Source organism: Lissotriton vulgaris, chromosome 11 (genome assembly GCF_964263255.1).
Source record: "Lissotriton vulgaris chromosome 11, aLisVul1.2, whole genome shotgun sequence".
NCBI lineage: Eukaryota > Metazoa > Chordata > Amphibia > Caudata > Salamandridae > Lissotriton > Lissotriton vulgaris.
Genome location: NC_141699.1, coordinates 1,072,291,002 through 1,072,315,219, shown reverse-complemented (window position 1 = coordinate 1,072,315,219; position 24,218 = coordinate 1,072,291,002). Strand labels below are relative to the sequence as shown.

At 41.6% G+C, this 24,218-nt stretch overlaps 1 protein-coding gene across 3 annotated transcripts in view; it reads left to right on the top strand.

Moving 5' to 3' along the window:
• LOC147684119 (cytochrome P450 2J5-like) overlaps positions 1–24,218 on the top strand; it is a 62,946-nt gene that overhangs the window by 23,904 nt on the left and 14,824 nt on the right. For 2 of the 3 annotated variants that reach the window (XM_086944495.1, XM_086944496.1), the window contains 3 exons: positions 1,215–1,356; positions 2,843–3,030; positions 18,328–18,469. In XM_086944495.1, the coding sequence (XP_086800621.1) occupies positions 1,215–1,356; positions 2,843–3,030; positions 18,328–18,469 (472 nt within the window). The remainder of the gene's footprint in view (positions 1–1,214; positions 1,357–2,842; positions 3,031–18,327; positions 18,470–24,218) is intronic. The other variant, XM_086944497.1, reaches the window with a different exon arrangement.

The window sequence follows — 24,218 nt, the reverse complement described above, 5'->3', positions numbered from 1 at the left end:
TGCACCATTTCCAAAACTCGTAGATGCATTGGTCAGGAATAGCTATTGCATCTAGTTCATCACTATTATCGGGGATAACCCACTATTGGGAAATTAACCTAATATTGGTGGTTATTGCACAAACATTTGCATGTTTAGTACCAAGCATTATTCACCTTTTAAATTCCGAAAGGTTTTACCTACTACAATTCCACAGGGGGTGTAAACTTTGTTTCTCCCGGTAATGTCCATATACCTTCTTATTCCCATCACTGCGCAAACAGGGTTTTGTGGACTGATCGTTATCATCCGGGTCCCATAATGAGAGCCCTTATTTCTGTTCGGAAAGAAATATTGAGGCAAAAGCTTTAGAAATTCTGGTTCGCAACTCTGGAATAACTTCAGTCCCTCCTTAACAAACCAACCGACCAGGTCTTTTCAAGAAGGGATTCTCTCAGCTCCAAATCAAATGTAAGAATTTCTCTATAACATGAAACTCGTCCACAAGCCACAGTAAGGTTAGCAATGTCAGGTCCTTTCCTCTGTTCCAAACGGATCGATCTGCAAACAAAGCCCCGGCAACCCATTTATAACCTAGAATCCTTGAAAAGATGACATAGCTTTTGAAAGTGGCTAAAGGGAAATATATTTTGCACTTTGCAGAACAAACATGAATCAATATATTTTACTCATCAACCCTTTGATTGATTTTATCATTCTCTCCTCCTTTTCCTCTTTCATTTTTGCCCTGATGAGTTCAGTCTCTCTTTTGCTGAGAAAGATATTGCTTTAATCATCCCTCCCTAGGATGAAGTTATAGATTCTACTAATTTCTCCCATTGACAAAGACCATGTTGACTTCCATTTCTCTCAAGACAGAGGTCAATTAATCTTACCAATAACAACCGCAGACATAATCTCTCATTCATATTTATAATCCACCCATGTAAGAGTAGAGAATCTCACCCTCCACCAAACTTCAATATCTAATGTGATCTATACGTACTTTCAAAACAAATCTGAAACTCTACTCATCATCATTGGAAGATGCTGGTCTTCTTACACAGAAACACGTTCCAGAATTTGATGCATTAATGTTGATCAATTCCATTTTATGAACAAGACTAAACTCTTTTATATCATCCATCGGTCCTCAAGGAGGCCTAGCTTCACAATATGTCATGCTCTCTCTATATTTCCTATCTACTAAATGTGAATGTTTTTATTGCATCCAGGACTCTCAAGATGTCACCTCTACGTTTGATGAGCATAACATGATCCGCCTTGTGGCTGAACTTTTTGCAGGTGGGACAGAAACCACCACCACCACTCTACGGTGGGCAATCCTCTACCTGGTGAATCGACCAGAAATCCAAGGTGAGACCCTGAATGGGTACAATAGAAAGTATTTTATTATACACTGTACAATTTGAATTTAGAAGTTCAGGGAAATACCATATTTAATAGATTAACAAATGTAATTAAATATGTTTTTCTGGGATGCAGAACATTCCACAAAGAGCTGAATGTTTTATTCACTGTTCTGACCTAAGAGTGGAGCTCAGACTGCATGCCACAAGTGTCACAGCTGCTTAAAACAAGCACCACTCGCAAATATACCTAGACTATAATTGGCATCTTTACAGAAACAATCAATTCATCAAAATGCCAGGTGTGTCAGAATTGTTATCGCCTAACCATCTGTGGCCTGTGCAGGTAAGAGCAGTGGGGCCTGTTGGGGGGGGGGGGATTCTGACGGAAGATGACAAGGGAAAATTTAATTGATTTTCCCTTGTTGTTGTCTATTGAACTCTGTTGAAATCCTCCCCCACCCGGCCCCACCGCTCTTACCAGCAAATGCCTTGGATGCACGTAAGCTTGAAACCTCTTCCATTTACATGACAGAACCTTACATCATATTCCCTTTGATGGCATTGATGCAGCAGGCTCCTGACACTGGTGAAGTCAGAAGAAGTAACATCAGTACAATAAATACAAGCAGTGTGAGATTTATAACAAAAAAGTTAATGCAGTAATCCAACCTAATACATTTAGATTATTATTGTTGAAATCAGAATCATTCCTTGTGTCTCAAATAGTACCTCTCTATGGCTTGTTCTCATTTTAAGATGAGTCAAGATTTCTATAAAGAGGTATTGTCTGTGCAACCAACCACCAGCACTGCTCTGCTATATTCCAAGTTGGTATTGATTTGTTCCAGCCAGCGACATCATCTCAAGAGAACTAAAGCAACTGGCTGCATTATGACTTCTTTAGCATCCAGTCACATAACAGACCTCATAGCTGCATATGAAACTAGGCAGAGCAAACACTGGCTATAAATGGAAGAGACATGCATGCTTCACATTTGAGATGCATTTTTATATTGGATTTGCCTCATGGTTTCTTTCATAGAGGGATGCGTAGGGTATTATGATTTCTAGTTGGGGGAGGGACCATACAAAACAAAGTTAAGGAATAAGACCCAATAAGGGTGAGGGTAACTTAAACTGCTCTTGCCAGTTCTATTGCTGGCTTTTTAAAACATGAGCCTTTTATATTCTAGCACTCTCGATTGGCTAGATTTCACAAAAAATTTAAGTGACATAAAGTGAAAATAATCCATAACATTTCTGAATTGATTATCTGAAAGAGCAAAACACTGGTACTTGGAATGAGAATTTGATTGCAATTAATAAAGCATGTGTGGGTTGACTAGAATTGACATGAGTTGACTTGGGCTGAGATCGGCGGGACTTGGATTGAGATTTTGTTGCCAACAATTGTCCTTATTATAGACCTATTGATATTTCTGGGCTATATTGGTGCCATTCCTCTGATCTATGTAAATGTTTCTCTCCAGAGAAAGTTCAGAAGGAGTTGTCCGCTGTCTTTGGTGAATCTCAGGTCATCCAGTATGAGGACCGAAAGAGGGTTCCATACACCAATGCTGTAATCCATGAGGTACTACGCATTACCAACATTGCATCCATTGGAATGATTAGGCAGACTGTGAAGGCCATGTCGTTGCAAGGGTTCAACATTGAGAAGGTATGTATGCAGCAGCATTGACAGACAAAGGGGCATATTTACAAGAACTGACGCATCAGCATCGATGCGTAAGATTTCTTGTGCCTGCCGCAAATACCCTAAAAACACCATGGATGCCATGTATTTACAATACCTGCACCATGGTGCAAAGATTCATGGATGCATCTGAAATTCTCGACAAATCTTTTGGCGGAGTTGGTCATAAGGCTGATGCAACTCCAGCAATGCGTCAGAACACAGCGGTGAGTCCTATGTTAAAAGCCTTGCATCAATCCTTACGCCTGGTTTGAAAAGGCGTAGGGATTTTGACGCAGTCAAATCGTAGAGTGACACAATGAAAAGTTGTAAATTTCACTGCGTCAGATCTACGTGGCTTTTAACGTGAGAATGCCTACCCTGCATACATTATACCTGGTGCAGGTATAAAGTGGCCCAGGCCTCTACAATCTGATGCATTGAGTCCAATGCATCAGTTTGTAAATATGGAGCACTGTGGAGCACTGATTGCGCCACCACTATATCAGAAAAATGATGCTGCTGCAGCGCCATCTCCTTGTAAATATGCCCCAAAGTGTGAAGCATAGTAGGATTTGTCTCATGATAAAATAAATATATTACTGTATTGTGAGGTAAGATAACACAGAAGGCAAGGTATGCCATCATAAAAAGTGCCGCCACACCCACATTCTGACACAGGGTATGAAACGGACACTGAAGTGACTCTCACCTAGCAAGGAAAACAAAATAAATTGTGTGGCAATAACTTTAGAAGACAATGCCAGGCTTATCTCAGGAAAAGGAACAGATAGAGCGGTGTGTATGGTAACAGCACAAGGTGGAGTAGGGCAAATGGGAAATATCAAGAGGAGAACAGGAGAGAAAGGGGAACGCGTATTTTGGATGAAATAACCTTTATTTTTCCAGTTCAAAAATATTTCGAGCTTGGCATTAGAATTTTTGCCACTCTAGAAACATTGAGTATTTTTCCAAAGTGTGCAGAACAAAACCAAGGTTGATAGTCAGTAGAGTAAAAGGCAAAGCAAGGGAGGATGATGATGAATAGAGGGATTTTCTGTTCAGTGTAGGAAGTGACACAGGAAGGAAAAAACACAATGGTGTAAATGAAAGGAAAGAAAGTGCCATTAAAAGGCTGAGATCACTAAATTTATTTTTTCAAACTGTACTCTAGGATTAGTTAACAGGCAGATTACTCATGGTAGACATACTCAACTATTAGAATTGCAATTACATTAGAGGTATTCAAAATCCCATTTAAAGTTTTGTTTGAAAACATACTTTCATCCCAATGGCTTTTTTATGGACTTGAAAGCTTACTATGGGGTTTGCAGATGTTTCCTTTGCAGGTGTGCTATAGTTTCAATGTCTGTAAATCCCATATTTGAAATTTTATTTGAGCTTCCTCTGTATCCTACCCTAATACTGGAGTGTAGAGAATGTTAATTAGCCATGTTGCTATTCAGTCTTATAACCACAAGATTCCTGTATGTTGTTAAACCTAGTATTGGCTCCCAATGGACAGTTCATTATTCACAAAACTGGGTTTGAGCTGAATTACATGACCCTATCTTCTGTTAATAATCTTCCTATTTGTAAACAAAGAACCTCCATCATTATTCAAATCTCTTTCTACAGATCATAATTTATGTATCCAGGTTGAATCTCTTTAAAGCAGCCTCAATTCCCTATTGCCACCTCTTCTCTTTGCCTTTCCGTGAGAGATTCACTTAAATGTACATTTTCTGGCCACATGTTTACCATACCATTCTATAAATTAATTGGCATTGAAGGGAGCAAACCTTGAACTCCATTCTGTGCTTTGCACCTACAGAAAGAGCTGTTCTTGATCTAGAAAATGGTAATTATGCGCGATCAATTAGGCCAGTTGTAATAGTAGTATGGATAACAAAATACATTTGCAAATCATTGGCTTAATTGCAAGTTATTTTCTTCCAAATATTTTCATTTTCATAAGCTCATGTATGGGCTTCCGACGGCATTTGTTACTAGAAGGAAACTGTAGTCCTATGGAATTTTTTTAATCCTATTCTAGAGATCGTTTCTGTCTTTTAAGTAGGAGCATGATAAAGTAGGTAATGTTTTCAGATATTTTGAGATCCTTCCATTGAGAGCCTCTATGTCAGATACTATGGGCCCGATTCACAAAGGTAAACATACACTTTTGTGTAAATTCACTAATTTAATTTTACTAATTGTAATTTTGTGACTGTGAAGACTCTGCAGTTGGGACGTAGAACCACGCACATAAAAGATAGGACAGGCCTATATTTGTATGTGCTGTGTCTCCGTGAGTGTGAAGTCTCCGTAGTCGTAAAATCACTATTAGCACAATTAAGCTCTATTTTGTTAACACCAAAAAACAGTAAATTTGTACAAAAGTGTGATCTTACCTTTGTGAATCATACCCTTTAAGTCTAAAGGTAGGGTTTTGGGTGTGGATGTTCGCCATAAAATCAATCAATAGAAAATTGTAATATTGACATTAATCATCATTGAGTATAACTGTTCAATATACCATTTTCTAATAGTCAATATAATTTAGTTTAACATCTTTCAGTGCTTCACTCCATTCTTGGCAGAAAATGTTTTCATCCATTGAGTCAAGGATTTCTAACATAATCTATACAGTTAAAAAGCACAAAATTCCCTCTGAGCTCATTTTCCTACTTTGGCAGATTTATTGTCTTTCAAACTTTAACTATGTTCCCAATATTTTTTACTCCTACTCAGACTATTAAATTACAGGTGTTCTAAATCCTGTAAAACACATTTATGAAATATAATGACTGGGTTTGTATTAGGCAGTTTGGGAATGAATGATTATTTCAATTGAAACCACTGTCTGTAGAGCGAGTGCCTTCAGTGTTCAAAGGCAATATTATTTAAATTTGAGTCAGACAACTCTTTTTGAGGTATTAATGTTTGCCCATTCTTTCAGTTCTGTCTGATAACTCCATGTGCAGTTTTTTTCTCATTATCGGGATCATAGGTGGTTCAATTAAAAAAAAGGAAGTCTTCAATTTCAGTTTATTAAATGCAATAGGTAAGTTGCAAATTAAAGAAACTGACATGCTGCAATGGTGTGGAAGCTAAACCGTCATTAAGTGTCAGTGCTTCTTTGCTAGTTAGGATTTTGTAAGACAAATTAAGGAAGCTTTGGACTCAGGGGCATGGCCTGGCAAGATAGCCAAGTAGACATTTCTCTCGGCTCTCCGGTTGGCCCAAATTAATCCGTCAAAATCCCGACTGTCCTGGATAGTAATTTCCCTCCTGACCCGAAGGAAACGTCCAGCTATGTCCCAGGCACTCATCTGCTGACAGGATCCGTGATCCCTTATAGTGCTAGAAGACGATGAAGAGACAGGTGTGGGTCGGCCGCCATCTTCCCTGCAGGGCCCCGGATACAAGTGTGAAGCAGTCCTGGGCTAAGAATAGCCTGCACTGGATACTGCCTCAGGATATAGTGTGAATAGTTGCCCTCCAGCTAGGAGGCGGGAACACCCCCTGCAAGTAAGTAGCACACAGAGAAAATCACGCGACGCACCCGGGAGATCGGTCTGGGGAGCCGACGTCGGCGGTGCAGCATCACTGTGTATCCTGGGGCTGAGGGCGATACTTCGGGCCACGGAGGAAGAGCATGAAGCGCCCCTGGCAACTCGGAAAAAGAGCGGCTGGTGTCCGGAGACTGCGATGACCAACCTGGGGGCCTGAGTGGTTGCCTGGATCACACAGCATTCCGCATTATCCTGGGCATGCCTGTGGGCCATCGGAACCTGCATGCAGTCTTTGAGAGACACCGGTGGTGGCCCGAATACAGGATCACCCCTAAAACTAGCACCCGCACAAGTCAAATGCAAGCTCGCATGTGACGACCTTGGGTGCAGGAATTTAGGAAACTAAAGTGCACTGGGTGAGGCTCTGACCTCCAGCGGGGAGCGGCAGAGTCAACGGAGAGCATACAACATAATGCACCAATAGGACCACGTGGAGCTGATGGTGTCGAGCAACTATCTATGGACACTGTACATTGCGATAAAGGGGAGGGATGGGAAGCAAACCCCCAGATCAATGAAGTCCTCAAAGTGCAGCCTCAGATACAGGAAGATACGAACAGGACACCACTGGAGAATAGTAGAAGAGGATCTGAGGAACCTGGGACAGACCGGGCAGTCACCATATGGTCAAATAGTGCACACGAACTAGCCAGGCATCTCCAAGGAGTAGCTTGTGAGCTACCAGTAGCTCTCCAGCTACCTGTGAGTAGCTCTCCTGTGTGCAGTCCAGACTACTAAATTAGAAGCTTTTGCTAGGTTAAATTATTCTTTGTGTACCAAAATGAAAAAGCATGTATTCGAGATGAAAATGTGTATTTTTTCAGACTTCATAAGATGACGATTGGAGAAAAATTAATTTAAAGATATAATTTGAGTTAGAGAGATGTATTACTCATATTATGAATTTAGGAGGTTGTAGCTATGGATGTTTTCTATTACCAAAGGAAATGTATTCAAAATTGATAGTGCTGTGTTACTTTATGGAAAGCAACCATGCCTAATGCACTGATGTGATCACTTGATAGTGTGCACTCCATCCAAGACTATTATATCACTAACATCAGTAGCTCAGGATGACTTTAGTTGAATATAAGTAGCTCTTAATACAGAAAGGGTTGAAGACCTGTACTGGAGACCTGACATTATAGACAGAATAGACCTGGGCTTGGCATTGACGAACTTGCGTCCAGATCCCATTGGGGTAGTGGATTATATACTCATTGTAAGGGGAATCTGGAAGGGACGCTGACCTACAGGATATCTTCTAACAGGGAGTACCGTGAAGTGTGCTTGGACTCCCAGTCTATACCTCTTGCTGCTTTGAAATAGTGCACTCCTGGAGGGACAGAGATTGGAACACGACTCCCTAGCAACATTAATAAGTACAAACTCCGACGGCATGGCTATAGACAAAGGAAACCGTGCACCTCAAACCAAAAAAATGTCAAAGTATGCACACCCTCTCCGATCAGATCATGGAGAGCAGGCAGCGCCCCTAACAGGACAACCAGGAAACATGCAAACTCTGGTGAACCTGGCTCCTTCTATGGCGGATGTACCTGAAGCTATACAATACCACCCGTGACGAGATAGTACATAAAATAGACACAGTCGCAATTGAGGTTAACCTGCTCCGTTGTGACCTCTGCAAAGTCACAGAGTCATAGCTAACGAACAAATAGTGCATAGCTTGCAGAAATAGGTTCACACCTTGCAGGACACAGTTATCAATCTCCAAAAAAAGATGATCTATCTGGATGAACATGCAGTGGACTCAGAAGGGAGGTCCTGTAGAAATAATTTATGCTTTATAGGATTTCCTGAAAAAGCTGAAGGACCATCTGATGAACTCTTCTTGGAAGACTGGATCACCTCCACAGTGGCTCCAAAAAAGTTGTCTAAGTTCTTCACTGTTGAGAGGGCACACAGGGTACTCGTGCCCACGCCCAGGCCGGGTGCAACACCAAGAGACATTATTGAGAGACTCTTTAACTTCCTGGACAGTGATGCTCTCGTGCAAATTACACGTATATTCGCGGCCCGCTGCTGTTGAAAGGGCACCCGATCTCAATCTACCCAGACTACACACAGCGAACGCAGGATCAAAGAAAATAATTTTTAAGGGTAAAACGGTGCCTCGGAGATTTGAATCTCAAATGGAGCCTCCTCTTTCCGGGTAAGCTGCGGGTCGAAAGCAATGGGAAAGCTGTGTTGTTCTCAGCGGCGGCCAGTTACTGGTTGGATTCCCGAAGACAACCAGAAGTGGGTGTAGTCGCCTCAATGAACTAGTCCCGGACTGCAAGTTCGGGATGCCCACCAAGGGACAAGGAAACACAGAACACGCAACAGCACAGTGCCAGAATGCGTAGCCCAGGAAGAATCCGGGTGTGCCAGGACGGCACTTTGCAGATATCGGACACTGTTCCTGACTCAAAGGATTACTCCCAAGCACAGCTGCTGATTAATGATCTACATGAAGAGGAAGATAACTAGGGAGGGATCTCCTGTCAAAACAAAAAACAACACCGGCTGGATGTTTGGATTAGATAAGTATATGGCTGTTTACTGATGGGAATGCCTGAGACTCTTATCACATGCAGAAGGGTAATTGTAATTGTGCTTTTATGGTATATGAAATTTGGCAATCTTAGACTCAGGATATAGGCAACGAACAGAGGGCCTAATCCCCTCAGAAGTGGACAACTAGGTTGGGAGCTGGAGGCGTGTCCTCGCACCACACTAGCATCGCAAAAGAATGTTGACAAGTTTTCCTTTTTCAGTAACGGAAAGCATAGGCACCTGGAAAGTTAGGATGCAGATTGCATATTACTGTTTCATTGTTTTTATATGTTTTAAGTTTTGTGGGGGAGGGGGTGGCAAAAGCACATCTTTACATTGTCTCATTTAAGACTGGGGGTGGTCCAACATTGCCCTAGGAGAGGGGGTTGCTTATTGTTGTTGGGGTATGGTTGGGGTTGTTTTTCCTGCCCTCCTATGGAGTCACTCAATATTATATGTTGCCACGGTTTCGTAGGAAATAAGTGGAGTACGGTAATGCATGGTTGTGAAACAGGGGAGGAAAAGAGACGTAAGCATTATGGCAGCCCAGTGAAAAAACTGATTAAATGGAATAATCGTGGGATAGCCGCCTTTGAAAAACGCAGAAGAGTATGTGAATATCAGAAGAGCTATAAAGTAGCCTTAGCATGTCTGTAGGAGACACATGTCTGGGGGGGGATTCTCTACCCTGTCTGAAGAAGCGCTGGAGAAGACAATTGTATGCTACCTCGTATTCTGGGTTTACCAGGGGGTCCTCATCTGGGTGGCTCCTGGGGTCCTCTTTCAACATTTGAATCACTCTGTGAACCCAGTGGGGAGGAATGTCATCCTGCATGGCAGGTTTGAGAGCAAAGAAGTATGCACTTTTAATGTGGATTCCCCCAATGATGACTGTCCATCTTTCTTTCCTGACCTGATGAGGGTCACTGCCCCCTATTTGGGGTCATCTATGCTGCTGGCAGGAGACGTTAACTGTGTCCTGGATGGTACCATAGATCATGAGCACACCAAGGTCCTGCACCAAGCCCCGGATGACGGAGACCCTTCGGGATATTATAGAAGGCATGCAGTTGATTGATGAACTTTTAGTCGGTTAGACTATTGGTTCCTCTCTGCTGAATTAGGACCTGAAGTGCGGGGAATATACTATTTACCTAGATACCTTACTGACCACTCGCCCGTTCTGCTCAGCTTGTGTGGGACGAGAGCCTGCCTGTCAGACCTAACCCCGGGCGGCGAACTCAGGCTCCGCGGCATAGCCGAGTTAGGCCCTACGCTGAGCAGAACAGGAAATAATCACTTACCTGCTCTGGCATCTACGGGCAGCCCTCCTCCTCGCCGAGGTCTCTCTATCTCACCATACTTGTGTCCTCGCCGGTCACAAACCCCTATTTTGTACATTTTGGGAGGACTGCACATGCACACGTGTATGGGAATGCACACTCCTCGCAAGACGTACAACCATGATACCAAAACCAGATAGGGTCCCCCTGTTAGCCAATTCCTACAGTCCGATATCCTTACTAAATATAGATGTAAAAATAGTTAGTGGGGTCATGGCTGCGCGCCTGCTCCATAGGGTCCCCCATATTGTTCACTCGGACCAGGCAGGATTCATACCTTCGCGCAGTACCACCCATAACCTGAGTAGATTAGCCCTTGTTTGGCACTCCCCATGCTTAATGGAAGATGATTATACCTTAGCACTGTTAGATATAGAACAGGCCTTTGACTCAGTGGAGTGGCCCTATTTGTGGCAGGTCCGCCGAAGTGTGGGCTAGTGGGGAGTTCCTTAAATGGATTAAACTACTTTACACATCTCCTGTGGCAAGAATTAGAATAGGGTACTTGGTGTCGAGACAGTTTGAGTTGTGTAGAGGCACTCATCATGGTTGCCCACTCTCTCTGCTGCTGTTCACGATGGCCATAGAGCCGCTGGTGGTGGCCCTGCAAGGCAGACTACAAGACTGGGGGTCAGGCTAGGTGAGACCAATCAAGTGGTATCCCTATATGCTAATGATACACTAGTCTGTATACGTCAACCAACAAACTCAGTACCATTGTTATTGGCAGAGTTGAGGAGTTTTGGAGATGCATACAGACTTCGGATCAATCCAGGAAAATCCAACCCCATTCCCATTGGAAGATTAGAGGGTGTACCACAGTCTGAGCTCACAAAAGGAGAGCTATCATGGTGGGTGAGGGGGCTAGATACTTGGGAATAAGGTTGACAAACACAGCCCCCGCATACTTCGACCTCAACATTGGTAGAGTGATAGAGGGGTTACGTGGCTCCATAAGGTTCTGGCGTGGCTTGCCATTGTCCCTTATGGGTCAAATTGCAATAATAAAAATGACCATTCTGCCCAGATGTTTATATATGTTGCAAAACTCGCTTTAAATTATCCCTCAGCGCTTCTTCCGAACTCTTGACCAACTTCTGTCAAACCTCTTAATGGGCAATAAACGTAAATGGTTACATTTCACAACGCTGCAGAGGACATGGGGCCAGGGGGCTGGAAGTCCCGTGCATAGAGCTTTATTATAAGGCCTCCCAGTCCATCATGCGGTGCGCTAGTCAGATACCGACAACAAATGGAAGATGAACCTTCTAGGGGGCACCCATGACAGATACACACTACTCGAACTCTTGATGCTTGGAAAAGGTGTTCCGCCCCAGATCTCATACATTGCACCACACATGACCAGGATTTGGAAAATTGCAGTTCGAAGGGTAGTCCAACATGCTCCATATGCCTGTGATATGCCCCCATGGGTGCTGCGGCCTTTTGCCCGTTTCGCAGACTCTATGTCTATAAGAAGGTGGAAGGAATGAGGATGCCAAGCACTGGGAGACCTGTATATAAATGGCAGGTTTGTACCATGAGAGGAAGCAAGGTAAGTCTTTAACTTTGGGGCGGGAAATCTGGCCAGGTTTCCCAGCAGAGCCCTAACACATTGGAAGTAATGATATACATGGTGCAAGGTAGATGACTAATATCCCACCTATATAGAGCCTTAAGGGATGACTTGGCAGGCGGAGTGCTGTCGTAAACCATCCACATTTGTAAAGCGCGAACCATCACCCGTTAGGGTCTTTAGGCGCTGGAGGTCGTCGGGAAGATTAAGCAAGCTATTGCCCAGAGTTACATGTTGCTGGGCTAATCTGCCACTGGCCCCGGGATCGAACCGTGATCCCCAGATTCCGGAGTCAGTCACCCTGGCCACGGCGCCACACCTCTCCCCTGTCGGTAAAGCAGAGATGGGACGCTATGCTTGAAGAGAAGCTATCTGATAAAGACTGGGAAAGAGTCCAGGCGGGGGTCCGTATAAGCAGCTCTAATGCATGATTTAAACTCTCACAATACAACCTAGTTCATCAAGTGTACCTAACCCCGAGCACACTGCACACAGTTTATCCTCCCCGCAGTGAAGAATGCCCGAGATGTACGTCACAGGCAGCGGACTTTATTCAAACGGTTTGGATGTGCCCCACACTATTCTCCTACTGGGATACAATGAATACACACCTTCAGAGATCCACAGGATGGGTAGATTCTAAAGAGATCCGACAAGTACTGCTGGGTCTATTACCTAACATTAAACATAAAAAATTAAGCAGGCGTTTTCTTTCATTGGGGCTGGTGTTGGCAAGAAGGCACATTATTATAATGTTGCTCAGACCTGGGCCCCTGCAAGTGGGAGAGTGGCGAAATATATATGTGTGTGGGCGACCACGGAAGGGGTGCGAATGAAGCTTGTTTGTAAAGATGAAAAATTGGAAGAAGATCTCCAGATGTGGTATCAATTAGACCTTAGAGGGGAACAAAATATGGGAACCCAAGAGTCTGCGACTGAGGTGGGTGTCACATCAAGGATGGGAACCCGGGGACAGAAGTGGTATGACATAGCTAAGCGCTAAGGAATAGTATACATCAACCATGTATACAGAAATACAGAAACCATGACTCTATGTTTGAAGTGGAAGGGGGGAAGGGAAGTGGGGGAAGGGTAATATGGGAGTTGGTATTGGCAAGATTCATGAGAGACCTTATGAAAAGTAAATGAAGTACGTGATATACCACTGGAAAGAACAAGTGAATGGGAATATGGACTTTCCCTTGTTTGTTTTCCTTAATTTGTTAAGTCAGACTATTATGAATGATGTAAGATGGTATGATCAACTCCTGTATTACGATCTGGAGGGAGGATTGGGGAACATGTTGCTATTTTAATATCTGTCTGCAAGTGATGTCTATGTGTTGTACAAGTGCTAATAAAATTATATTAAACTCTATCTCCTTGTTCCTTGGTTGCTCATTGCAAAACATACTTTTACACATGTCCTTAAACCAATTGGCAATTTGATTAGGTATAAAAAGCCTAAATCTGTTGAATAAATACAAATGGAGTGAAGTGATTAACAATATTTATCATTGGGGACTACAGAAACATGTCAATAAACAAAATGGCTTTCTCATATAGTTATTATGTGAATGGCTAAGAGGGACCTTCATCTACGTTTTTCGACCTTTAATGTGAAGATTTCGGCCTTGATGCTGTCAACTATGGGAAAGGATAAGGTTTTCCCACATTTGATTTGGCCAGTGCATTCCCCCATGTAGATTTAGATGTGAGGTTTAAACATCAAACTTCACTTATAGAGGTGGGTGAAATATTTCATTTCATCGGGGGAATTGGTGGAATTTTGGTAACTCCATGTTACCCTTCTAATGCCGAGTTCCAGTCAAATTCTTCCAATTGATGCGTGGTGGACTTTTTTCTTGCACGCAGATCCAGGATGGTAAGTTGGTGAGGGCGAGCAAGATTTAGTGTCCACTAGCAAACTTTCAGCGTACTAGGAGGATATCTGCCGAGACTTTTTAAGGCAGGTGGTCGCAGGTTGTCACAACCATTCACAGTCAGAGGCTGCCGCGCCTCGAGTAGAAAATGCACATGAGCGGCAGCAGAATCAAGTCAAGTAGTTGTGCCCTCTGGCGTGCCGATGTAGTGCCCTTTGCACAGCTTTTTCAGCATGGAACCCATTGGTGGAACTCCACCGCATCCTGCATTGTTTTATATAGCTGTGCAGAATCCCACAGAGTCATATTCTGCAAGTTCTGCCCACCCACCCTCTAATCTTACATATGAGGTCATGTATATTCCTTTCAGTTTGGCAAGCAGAACATATGTACTCCAGCAATTAATGTTCAACATAACACACATGTCTTCCAGAAATTAAAAACTGCATTCAAACTTATATTAGTTATTTGTATTTGGTTTTTGTATGCATGACCCTCAGGTGAGAGTGAAGGAGCAGTTACGTAAGGAACAATATATGTATGTTTGCACATATGACTGTGTTTCACAATGGTTGAGAAGTAAGTTTAAAATATTATCAGTGATGTTGTAAATAGGATAATGGAACAAACATAAACATCCAAGCAGAGAGCAAGTTCATTTTATCTCTGATATGTTCAGGAAAACAGAGAGTTGCTGTATTTGGATATGTGTGGACATAAAGTGAACCAAGATTGCTCATAGTGAGCAAAGGAATAGTGTTGCGTACAATAAAATTAAACATAACATAACTGTAAAGTTGTGTCCCAGGAACTGAAGTGCATGATCTCATTTTAAAGGAGATGTAGATTTCAAAATCGGACTTTAAGTATTTGGGACATATGGCCCGGGAAACAACTATTACAACGCAGTCATTACAATGCACTAGCTTTACAACGCATCTGTTACAACGCGACTGCATTCACACTGCATGCCATTACAACATAGAAATTACAACGCATACCATTACAATGCATGCCATTACAATGCATTATAAGGTAAGTAATGGAGTTTTTTGTTTTGTTTTAGGGTGGGTATGGGTTTGGGGGTACATGGGAATAGTAATTTGTACCCCTAAACTATCCAACACTTACCCTACTGTTGCACTCACTGGAGTGGGAATAGCAAGTTTTACCCCTACACTATACAACACTTACCCTACTGTTGCACTCATTGGAGTGGGAATAGTAATGTTTACCCCTACACTATCTAACACTTACCCCACCTAAAAGTATTATGCATTGTAATGATATGCGTTGTAATGGTATGAGTTGTAATGGAATGTGTTGTAAAGGTAGTTTCTAAAAATACGTTGTAATGCATGCGTTGTAAAATCATGCGTTGTAATGGTAGCTGTGATGTAAAAATTGTGCGTTGTAATTGTTTGCGTTGTAACATCATATATTCTATGGCTCAAGTGAAGATATGAAACTTACAAAGAATCTGTTGTCGTTGATAGAAAAAGCTTACAAAATGTGGTAAAAATGTGTTTTATTTCCCTTCTGGGGTTTTTCAGGATATTACTCAAATGTTGTGCTTCATTTTGCTGATAAGATGAACTTTACTTTCCAGATTTCATAGGTCTTACAACTTTATGTTGTTCATGCTGCACTGAAGTTAACAACATATTTGTATTCATTACAAAAATCCTTCAAAATTATTCTATTAGTTTATTTCACATGTAATTCAAAACTCAGAGCAGGAACATCATATTTCATTGTCTTGAATTCACTGCCAACACCAAAGATAATTTTTGAAGCATTTTTTCAATTGATCCTATACTTTTGCCAAGACTACTTTTAACGGAATTCTGTAATCAATACAATATTTAGGCAATGCAATTATTAAAGTTATCAATTGATACCATCATTATGGCAAACCATGATGTCAGAGAATTCAAGACATAAAGTCTTATTATGATTTTGGTGGTCTCGGAGCGGGGTCGCCACGCTGCCACCCTGCTCCGTCACCGCCAAAGCCATTAAAGACCGCCCACCAGAGTACAACTTATTTTTACTCTGGCGGGTGCTTTTTTGGTGGTCCCACTGAGGTGCCTTTGAAAAAGGCACCACAAAGAGAATGTCAAGGGCAGTTCCTGTAGGGCCTGGACTGTAAAGTCCATGGCCTGCAAGAACTTGGGATGGCCCCCTGCATAAACCCCATGGCGCAGAGGCAACAGGTGGCCCTGTAGGGCCCACTTTGTTTCCTCACTGCCACACTTTTCATGACAGTCACATGGCCTTGAAAAGTGTGGCAGTGAGGAAACTCCTAATATGCCTGGTGGTGCCGCAGGGGCACCGCAAGCATATTAGGGGTCTCAGGCGGCTGCACCACTGCCAGATGTCCTGTATCCCTGGTGGCAGCAGCGGTCCCTTTGAGGTTGAACCAAAACAGTCCTAATGCCGTGGGTGGGCCGCAAGTCTGGTGGTCCGCAGACCGCCACCACCGCCTAACTTGGAATAAGGGCCACAGACATCGAAACTATGTTTCAACTGCTGTGAGTTTTAAACTGTATGAGAAATAAATAAAGAAGTCCCTAATTTTTCACAAACATTTGCACTAAAGGAATTCACAGCTACAAAATAATAACACCCCATGGTTGCATGAAACTAGAATGATTTATTTATTAAAGGTTCACGCTAAAGCATGCTCGATATATATACGTATGTATATATATATATATATATATATATATATATATACATCTTCCATGTCCTTCTAATGCTAGAATTAAGTCTAATGTGGACCTCCAATGGGAGGAAGGATTACAGGTTGATTGGACTGTAACTTGCTGGGATACAATTTGGGCTAAAATACACAAAATCTCTAGAGTTGTTTACACCAATCAAACATTATATTTTGTATATATTAGACTAATAATAACTCCTTTGTCTTTATTGAAAATGGAAGCATGCATCACAGGATAATTGTTGGTAATGTGTTGCACCACATTGTGACTTGATCCGTATTTATTTAATTGGTTTCAAATTCATATGTTTTGGTTGCATGTTTGAAAATAAATGACAATGATTTTCAATGTTAATATTCCTTATTTATTGTCTAATATATATTTAGACAATCTTTTATCTGACTGACATATTTTACCTTACCCACCTAAAGTTTTAGACCTTTTACTTGCTGTAGCATTTCAAAGGATTAGTTCACATTGTAAAAATGTTTTTCATCAGATTACTTCACATTGGAAAAATGATGCGATTGTTACTGATAAAGCTTGGTTGTATGCTGTTTGTTTCAGTCATAGTTTATATAGAGCTTATAATAATACTATTGTGTTAATACTTAAAAGGGAACAGATGTGGTCACCTTTACCAACATTCTTTAATAACCCTAGATTCTGCAGTAAGTCATGAGATATCATTGCTGAAGAAGTTACAAAACCTCCTCAAATATATATATTTTGAATCTCTAATTATAATATTTTAATCATAAAGCACTTCTGGTTCATGCTTACAATTTATGTATTATTAGTATTATTATTATATTTGTTATTGAATATTTATGAGATTTAATTTTTGTTACATGTTGAACTTATGCAATTTCTTATACTTCCTTCTACCTGCCTATCTCATATTTATGCTTTATCCTATAGATTATTTTTTCACTTTTACATTCTTCATGTAGATTTAATCAACAATTTCTGTTGCTTTTGTATGATAATGTCTATAATTCTTTGTATGCATTATAGATGTCAAATACATTTCGTTATCACTTTTTTCTATATTTCGTTAGTTATGCTCATGTTATGGTTTCACTTTCTCAATAAACGTTTTTAAACTTAAATAAAATACAAAGGACAATTTTTAAAAGATTTGTGTAATTGATACAATGTTGGCAGCTTCAGTGTAGTGTGAATGATCTAAAACTGTGTGACTTATCGGCTTAGGACTTAGCAGCTTTGGAAATTATTGTTTTTCAAAAACTCGCTTGCTCACAATAGCACCATGGAGTGACACATCAAGAGTCTATATTTGAAACTGAGCAGAGTGGAGAGTTGTAAATTTAATTTGAGTACATCAGATGGAGTTTATCAAAGAAATGTTCATAAGAGGAATGGCATATGTGCTGGATGAGAAACAAGGAATTGTCTTCAAGCAAATTAACTACAAAATTGTCGCGGCTCTGTCTTTACTTTCAATTCTGTAAGACACTGTGTGACAACTGCAGAGTGTAGTGTGAATGTAGTAAGAGCTATCTTGTCTCAGATAAATTGTTGAAAGGTTTATATGGTTGAATGTCGCTCAAGAACATTAAGCACCAGTGAGAAGATGTTTTTAATTTCTTGCAGGGTTCTCTCGTCATAGCTAATATTTACTCTTCTCTGTATGATCCTGACTACTGGGAGACACCAAAACAGTTCCATCCTGGCCATTTCCTGGATATGGAAGGGAATTTCATTCAAAAGGAGGCCTTCATACCTTTCTCTGCAGGTTTGCCTTGCAGTGGGTTAGAAAATGTAGTAGTTTATGATGTTTGTTCTCTTTACTTTTTGTTGATGATATGGTAGGTTTACTGATTTAGAAGACTTTTGATATTAAACTTATTCATGATTAGTTTGTGATTAGTGTTTTTTAAACGGACAGCTGTTTAGACCACAGGCCCACCAGAAATAGTAACAGAGGGGTGCAATAGAAATAATATCATAGGACAGACTTGTTTATTCATGCAAAATACTTATATAACACATCACACAAAAAGTAAAATATAAATGAAAGGGGCTACTGAACCTATCACTGATGGTCCTGATATGCCTACAAGACGAAGTTTATTATATGTGCTTCACCCACCCTTGGGGGTACAATGAATGGGTTTGTTCAGACCTTTGTAGGGGCCAGCCTGTGTGCAAGTATAGGTTATAAGGTGTATATGGTACATTTAAAAGGGTTCATTATGCCCAGTTGTGCCTCTATAACTAAGGTTGACTCCTCCTAGGAAATTCCTTTTTTGCACCTATATTAACTATATACCCTGGGGCAGATTTACAAGCCCCTTGCACCTCCAATACATCACTTTTTGTGATGCACTCGCAGCGCATTTCACTGCCCCATATTTACAAGGACAGGAAAAGCCACACTGTGTGGCTTTTCATCTCCTTATAAGTAAGGCCCCTTTACACACAGCATTTTGCATGAAAGGGGCGTTCCCTGAGTGTTGCTGTGGGGTTTCCCTCGCAACACCCATGGAACCTGACACATTCCCAGATTTACGAGGATTCGAAAACCTGGAAATCCGTCAGTATGCTACGCCACCCTAGGAGTGGCGTAGCGAGGCGCAACGAGGAGGTATGTTTAAATTTCTCCCCGTTTTTTCTTCTTTCAATTCGATGTTAGGGGCGGATGAACCCCTGTTCCTACGAAGTAACAATCCTCTGATTCCAACATTCTATCATCTACCATAATTGCACAAAGATGATAAAGAGCCGCCGGGCAGGCCCATTGTGTCTTCTATTGATGGTCTAACGGAGCATATGTCTATGTTTGTGGACAATTATCTGTTTCCATTTGTGATCCAACTTGAGTCATATACCAGAGACACAAAAGATTTTTTGAACAAGATCTCTGACTTGGTATGGGATCCTAGCTACTTATTAATGGTACTCGACATTTCTAGTTTGTATACTAGTAACAAACATGAACATGGGATGATTGCCATAAAACACTATCTAGAAAAACGGCAGTTGAGATTTGCACAACATAATGAGATGTTGATGGAATTTGTCGAGTTTTGTCTGACAAATAATATCTTCATATTTGAGAAACAATTGTTCAGACAAGTATCGGGCACGGCGATGGGCACCTGCTTCGCCCCCAGCTATGCGAATTTATTCGTAGGCTGGTGGGAGGAGCGGGTGCCCAGGGTGTACCAAGGGCAAGGAGGTGGGAGAGTCATTAGCTGGCACAGGTACATCGATGACTTGTTCATTGTCTGGCAGGGGACGGTGAACACGGCCTATGCCTACATCGATGTCCTGAATGACAATGAATACAATCTACACTTCTCGGGTACCATTAGTCTAGTGGCAGTAGACTATTTGGACCTAAGGGTGTTCGTTGAGAATGAAAAATTACAAACAGCCCTTTTCCGCAAACCCACTGCGGGAAACTCAATTTTGTGTGCCAACATCAATCACCCACCTAAACTGGTCCAAAGTATCCCGTATGGGGAACTTTTGATGCTGCGTAGAAATAGTTTGAGAAACCAGGATTTTGAGGCGGCTGCCTCAGATAGCATCAGTAGATTTAGGATGAGAGGGTATGATAGCGAGGCTCTCAGTAAAACTCTCAACAAAGTCAGAAAAATACCTAGATCTGAGCTCTTGATAAACAAATCAAAAAACAATTCGAAGGAGATTGGCGGTAAATTCCGCATGATAACTCCATACTCCTCAGAAGCTTACCATCTCAGGAAAATGCTACAAAAGAGCTGGCATATCTTGAAAACTGACTCCGTCATTAGGGATGATATTCCAGCATATCCTCTAGTCACGTTCAAAAAGGCGAGGTCCTTACGTGATATGTTGGTAAAGAGTCATTTAGATAAGACAACTACAAGTACAAAAACCCTTCGGGAAAGTAAGGGTTTCTTTCCTTGCCGTCGCTGTAAGGCCTGTGCAGGAAGTAAACGCGCGTTAACGTATAAATTACTTGATATCAACAAGCTGAAAGATATCAAGAAATTTATAACATGCAGCACATCCTACGCTGTCTACTGTTTGGTTTGCCTGTACGGCCTACGTTATGTAGGCAGCACTATACATCAGCTCAAGATTAGAATTCTAGAACACTTGAGGGCAATAGATAAAGCAGACCAAGCATACCCTGTCGCAAGACACTTTGCGGAGTGTCACACCAGCGACAGAAGTAAACTACAATATTTTGGTCTGGACTTTATCCCCTTGAACATCAGGGGGCAGGTTGAAAAAACTTTGCCGCCTTGTATCAAGGGACATTGTGGACCTTATGTCTAAACATCCGAGGGGCCTGAATAGTGGAGAGGAGCTTACTGTACATTTAGGCAAATAGAGGGAGGAAATAAATAAATGAAATGATCTAGAGCCATAATATTTCAGGGATAATAAGGTTGTTGACTCGTTGGTCAAATGATGAGAAACCACTTTAAGTGTGTAGATACTGTGTAACTAAAAGTACTGTATTTGAAATGAACTGTTTAATATAAACATATCAAGATTAAGGTGTATTTGTACAGGTAACTGTAGGGGTTAAATTATTATTAGTTGAAGGGACCTATGCCGATACACGGCGAGAGAACATTACCACACCATGCATTCCTCAATAATATAATTTTGAATCATGTAAATTAAATAAGGAAATGTGCATGATGAGTGGATCCCTACTAAGACAACTGGTAAGGTTATATGCCGATATACGGCTTAACGAATGCATTGCCTATAGGTACTAGGAAGCTAAAATAGAAATTCAATAATTGAAAATTTGTAATTCAGAGTAGTATAAATATACTCTGCTACATTCAAAGATGGCGCCAATATTCCTTACGGGCAATACTGTCCCTTCTTTATGTTTATTGTGAAATGTTGTGATGTGATGCTTTATTAATGCCTGTGATCCAGGGAGTCATGGACACCGAGGAAGGCTTGACGCCGAAACGCATCTGTTCCGTTTGCAATAAAGAAACTCTATGTTTGCATCCCCTCGCGAGTGCGTTTTTTTGTGCTGGATTGCGCAAAAATTGAGCGTTTATATATATATATATATATAGTTACCATATATCCTTTGACTGGCTAATACCTTTAGTGTCGCTTGATGAATTTTCATGAAACTTTCCATAACAAAAGTTCAGCCATCTCAGCTCCTTCATTGAAAGTTCCAGGCTGATCCATCGAGCAGAGGGGAAGGTCGAGAAAAAGGGTGGTCCCAAAATGCCATTTCCTAAGGGATGGCCCTGCCATTTCTAACAGGGTTTCAGCTTAAATGGGAGAATTAAATCACACCAGATCTGGCAGAAATCTGTATCTTGGTCCAGAAACTACGCTTTTTGGGATTTGGTGTAAATCTGTTCAGTACATTTTGAGAAATTAAGTTTCAAATATATGTACATCTGAATGCAAGAGTCCCACAAGCATTCAACTTTAAATATTAGAGCAATCTGATTGACCGAGAAGAGCTCTTTTTCCATCGGCCGTTTAGCTCCCACTAGCCCCACATGATTGGCTGGCTGCTCATGTAAAAATGGGGAGCGCAGGAACCAATATATACCATTGGTTTACATATGCAAAACAACATATATTTATTGCCAGTCACAAAAATAAATTGCATCAAACTAAACCCAGTGTGCATTTTTTTTTGTATAATGCATTTGGGGTGTTTTAGTAGTGGAAAAATGTAAAATACATATACACAATCAAAAATAGACAAAATGAATATTTACAAGCAGATTAACATATAGTCACAAATGACATAGACACATTATGTGGTCATTTCTTGCCTCTCCCAACCGCAACTTTTGAAAATAATAAATGGTGTTCATAAATGTCCTTCAAAAAGTACATAATCCACCTGGAAGTTGCAAGGGAAATAAACAATTAGCGTCTTTCTGTCTCAAATTGCGCATTTGCCCAACATGGAAAATTATGAAAGTTCCTCTTCTGTTGGCTCCCCTAAAGCAATAGTTGATTGGCGAGTTTCAGCCTTTCTAGAGTTGCTGGCCTCATCAGGACCTTCCATGGACAAGTGACCAATTACTTGGAAAAAAGCAAGAGACATCTTGCCTCTTCATATAATGTTATAGAATGGAAGATACCCTCACAATCCTTCTCTGTGTGGTGGTAACCCAGTCACCAGTATGAACTCATCTTAAGTCATTGGTTGGTTTGAATGAAGGCGACTGCTATTTCTCGCACTGTGGAGCTCAGTACAAGGTCTCCTCTCCCTGTCAGGAAAACTGGCAAGGCTTCTACCCAATGTATCAGCCGATTCGATGGCTGCAACATGTGGAGAAAGGTTGCAGCTGCTACTTCAGGACTGTGGCAGTCCCTGTGTCCTAAATTTAAAAGAAAAATAAGGTAAAAGGGGGCATTGAAGAGGTAACCTTACCCTGGTGCCAAATAAAGGCAAACATTTTTTGGGTTGCTGAGACCATTCCAGTCTCTCACAGAAGCCAGTAATACTCGCTTGCTCCCATGAGAGTCCTACATTAGCACGGGGGACGCACTGCCTCTCACAATAGTCCCACGGGCAGGTATGACTTCCTGTGGTGCATTCGGCACATACAGGCAGTTGTCTCTGCAGCTAACCAAAGGCCATGCGTAGTGGCCGCCTGCCAGAAGCCATGTGAGGTGGAGGCTGAGTGCCCTCAGCGTGTAGGCAGCAGGGCCTGAATACTTGTCAGGCCCTGCTACCAGCCTCACGCCATGCACGGCCAAAGGCTGTGGTATATGGTAATAACAGTTTCTCTACATTAAAAAAACTCAAAACTGCACTGAACTGAAAAAAACAAAGGTTATAAGATCAATGATGACATCTGAAATGATATCATTGATGAAAATGCTGTGCATTGCTGGGGTGCAAGTTACAGTTGCTTGAAATCACTATAACTGGTGAATATCAGTATTTAGTTAAGTATAAATTGGTACATTTAATGATTTAAACTGACATTTTCACCTCACTATAACATTACTTTACGTACAGTAATAACATATTACTTTATGTTAAAAAAAAAACTAGAAATTCACTGAAAAATCCAAAAGTTAAAGTGACTAGTTAGGTATGGTAATATTATCTTACTGCTATCCTGGGTGCAAGGAGAGCTGGCTCTATTAGTTTTCTCCCACCCGGTCCACTCAGCACACCCGGGTGGTAACAAGTTTTTTTGTCTGTGTTTCCTGCCCGGGGGAGTGTGGGCAGGGAGTCAATTTTATATTCCACACCGGCACTCTCCTAGGCAGGGAACAAGTCAGTGTCTCCGGGGATGTGGCCCCAGGATGCTGCTTTCTTCAGGCCCTGACAGAGGAGGTCCCAAGGGACCTCTTATGGATCAGGGAGGGGAGACACATGTCACCTCCCCATAACTAAGTCACAGTCAAGGGATAGGATCCTGCAGGCGTTTTAGTGGAGGTAGCTCTCCCCCTCCCAAAAACAAGTATGCTGTACCCGGGGGATGGGGTCCCCAGGACCTTTTTAAAGCTCATGGAGTGTGTCTCAT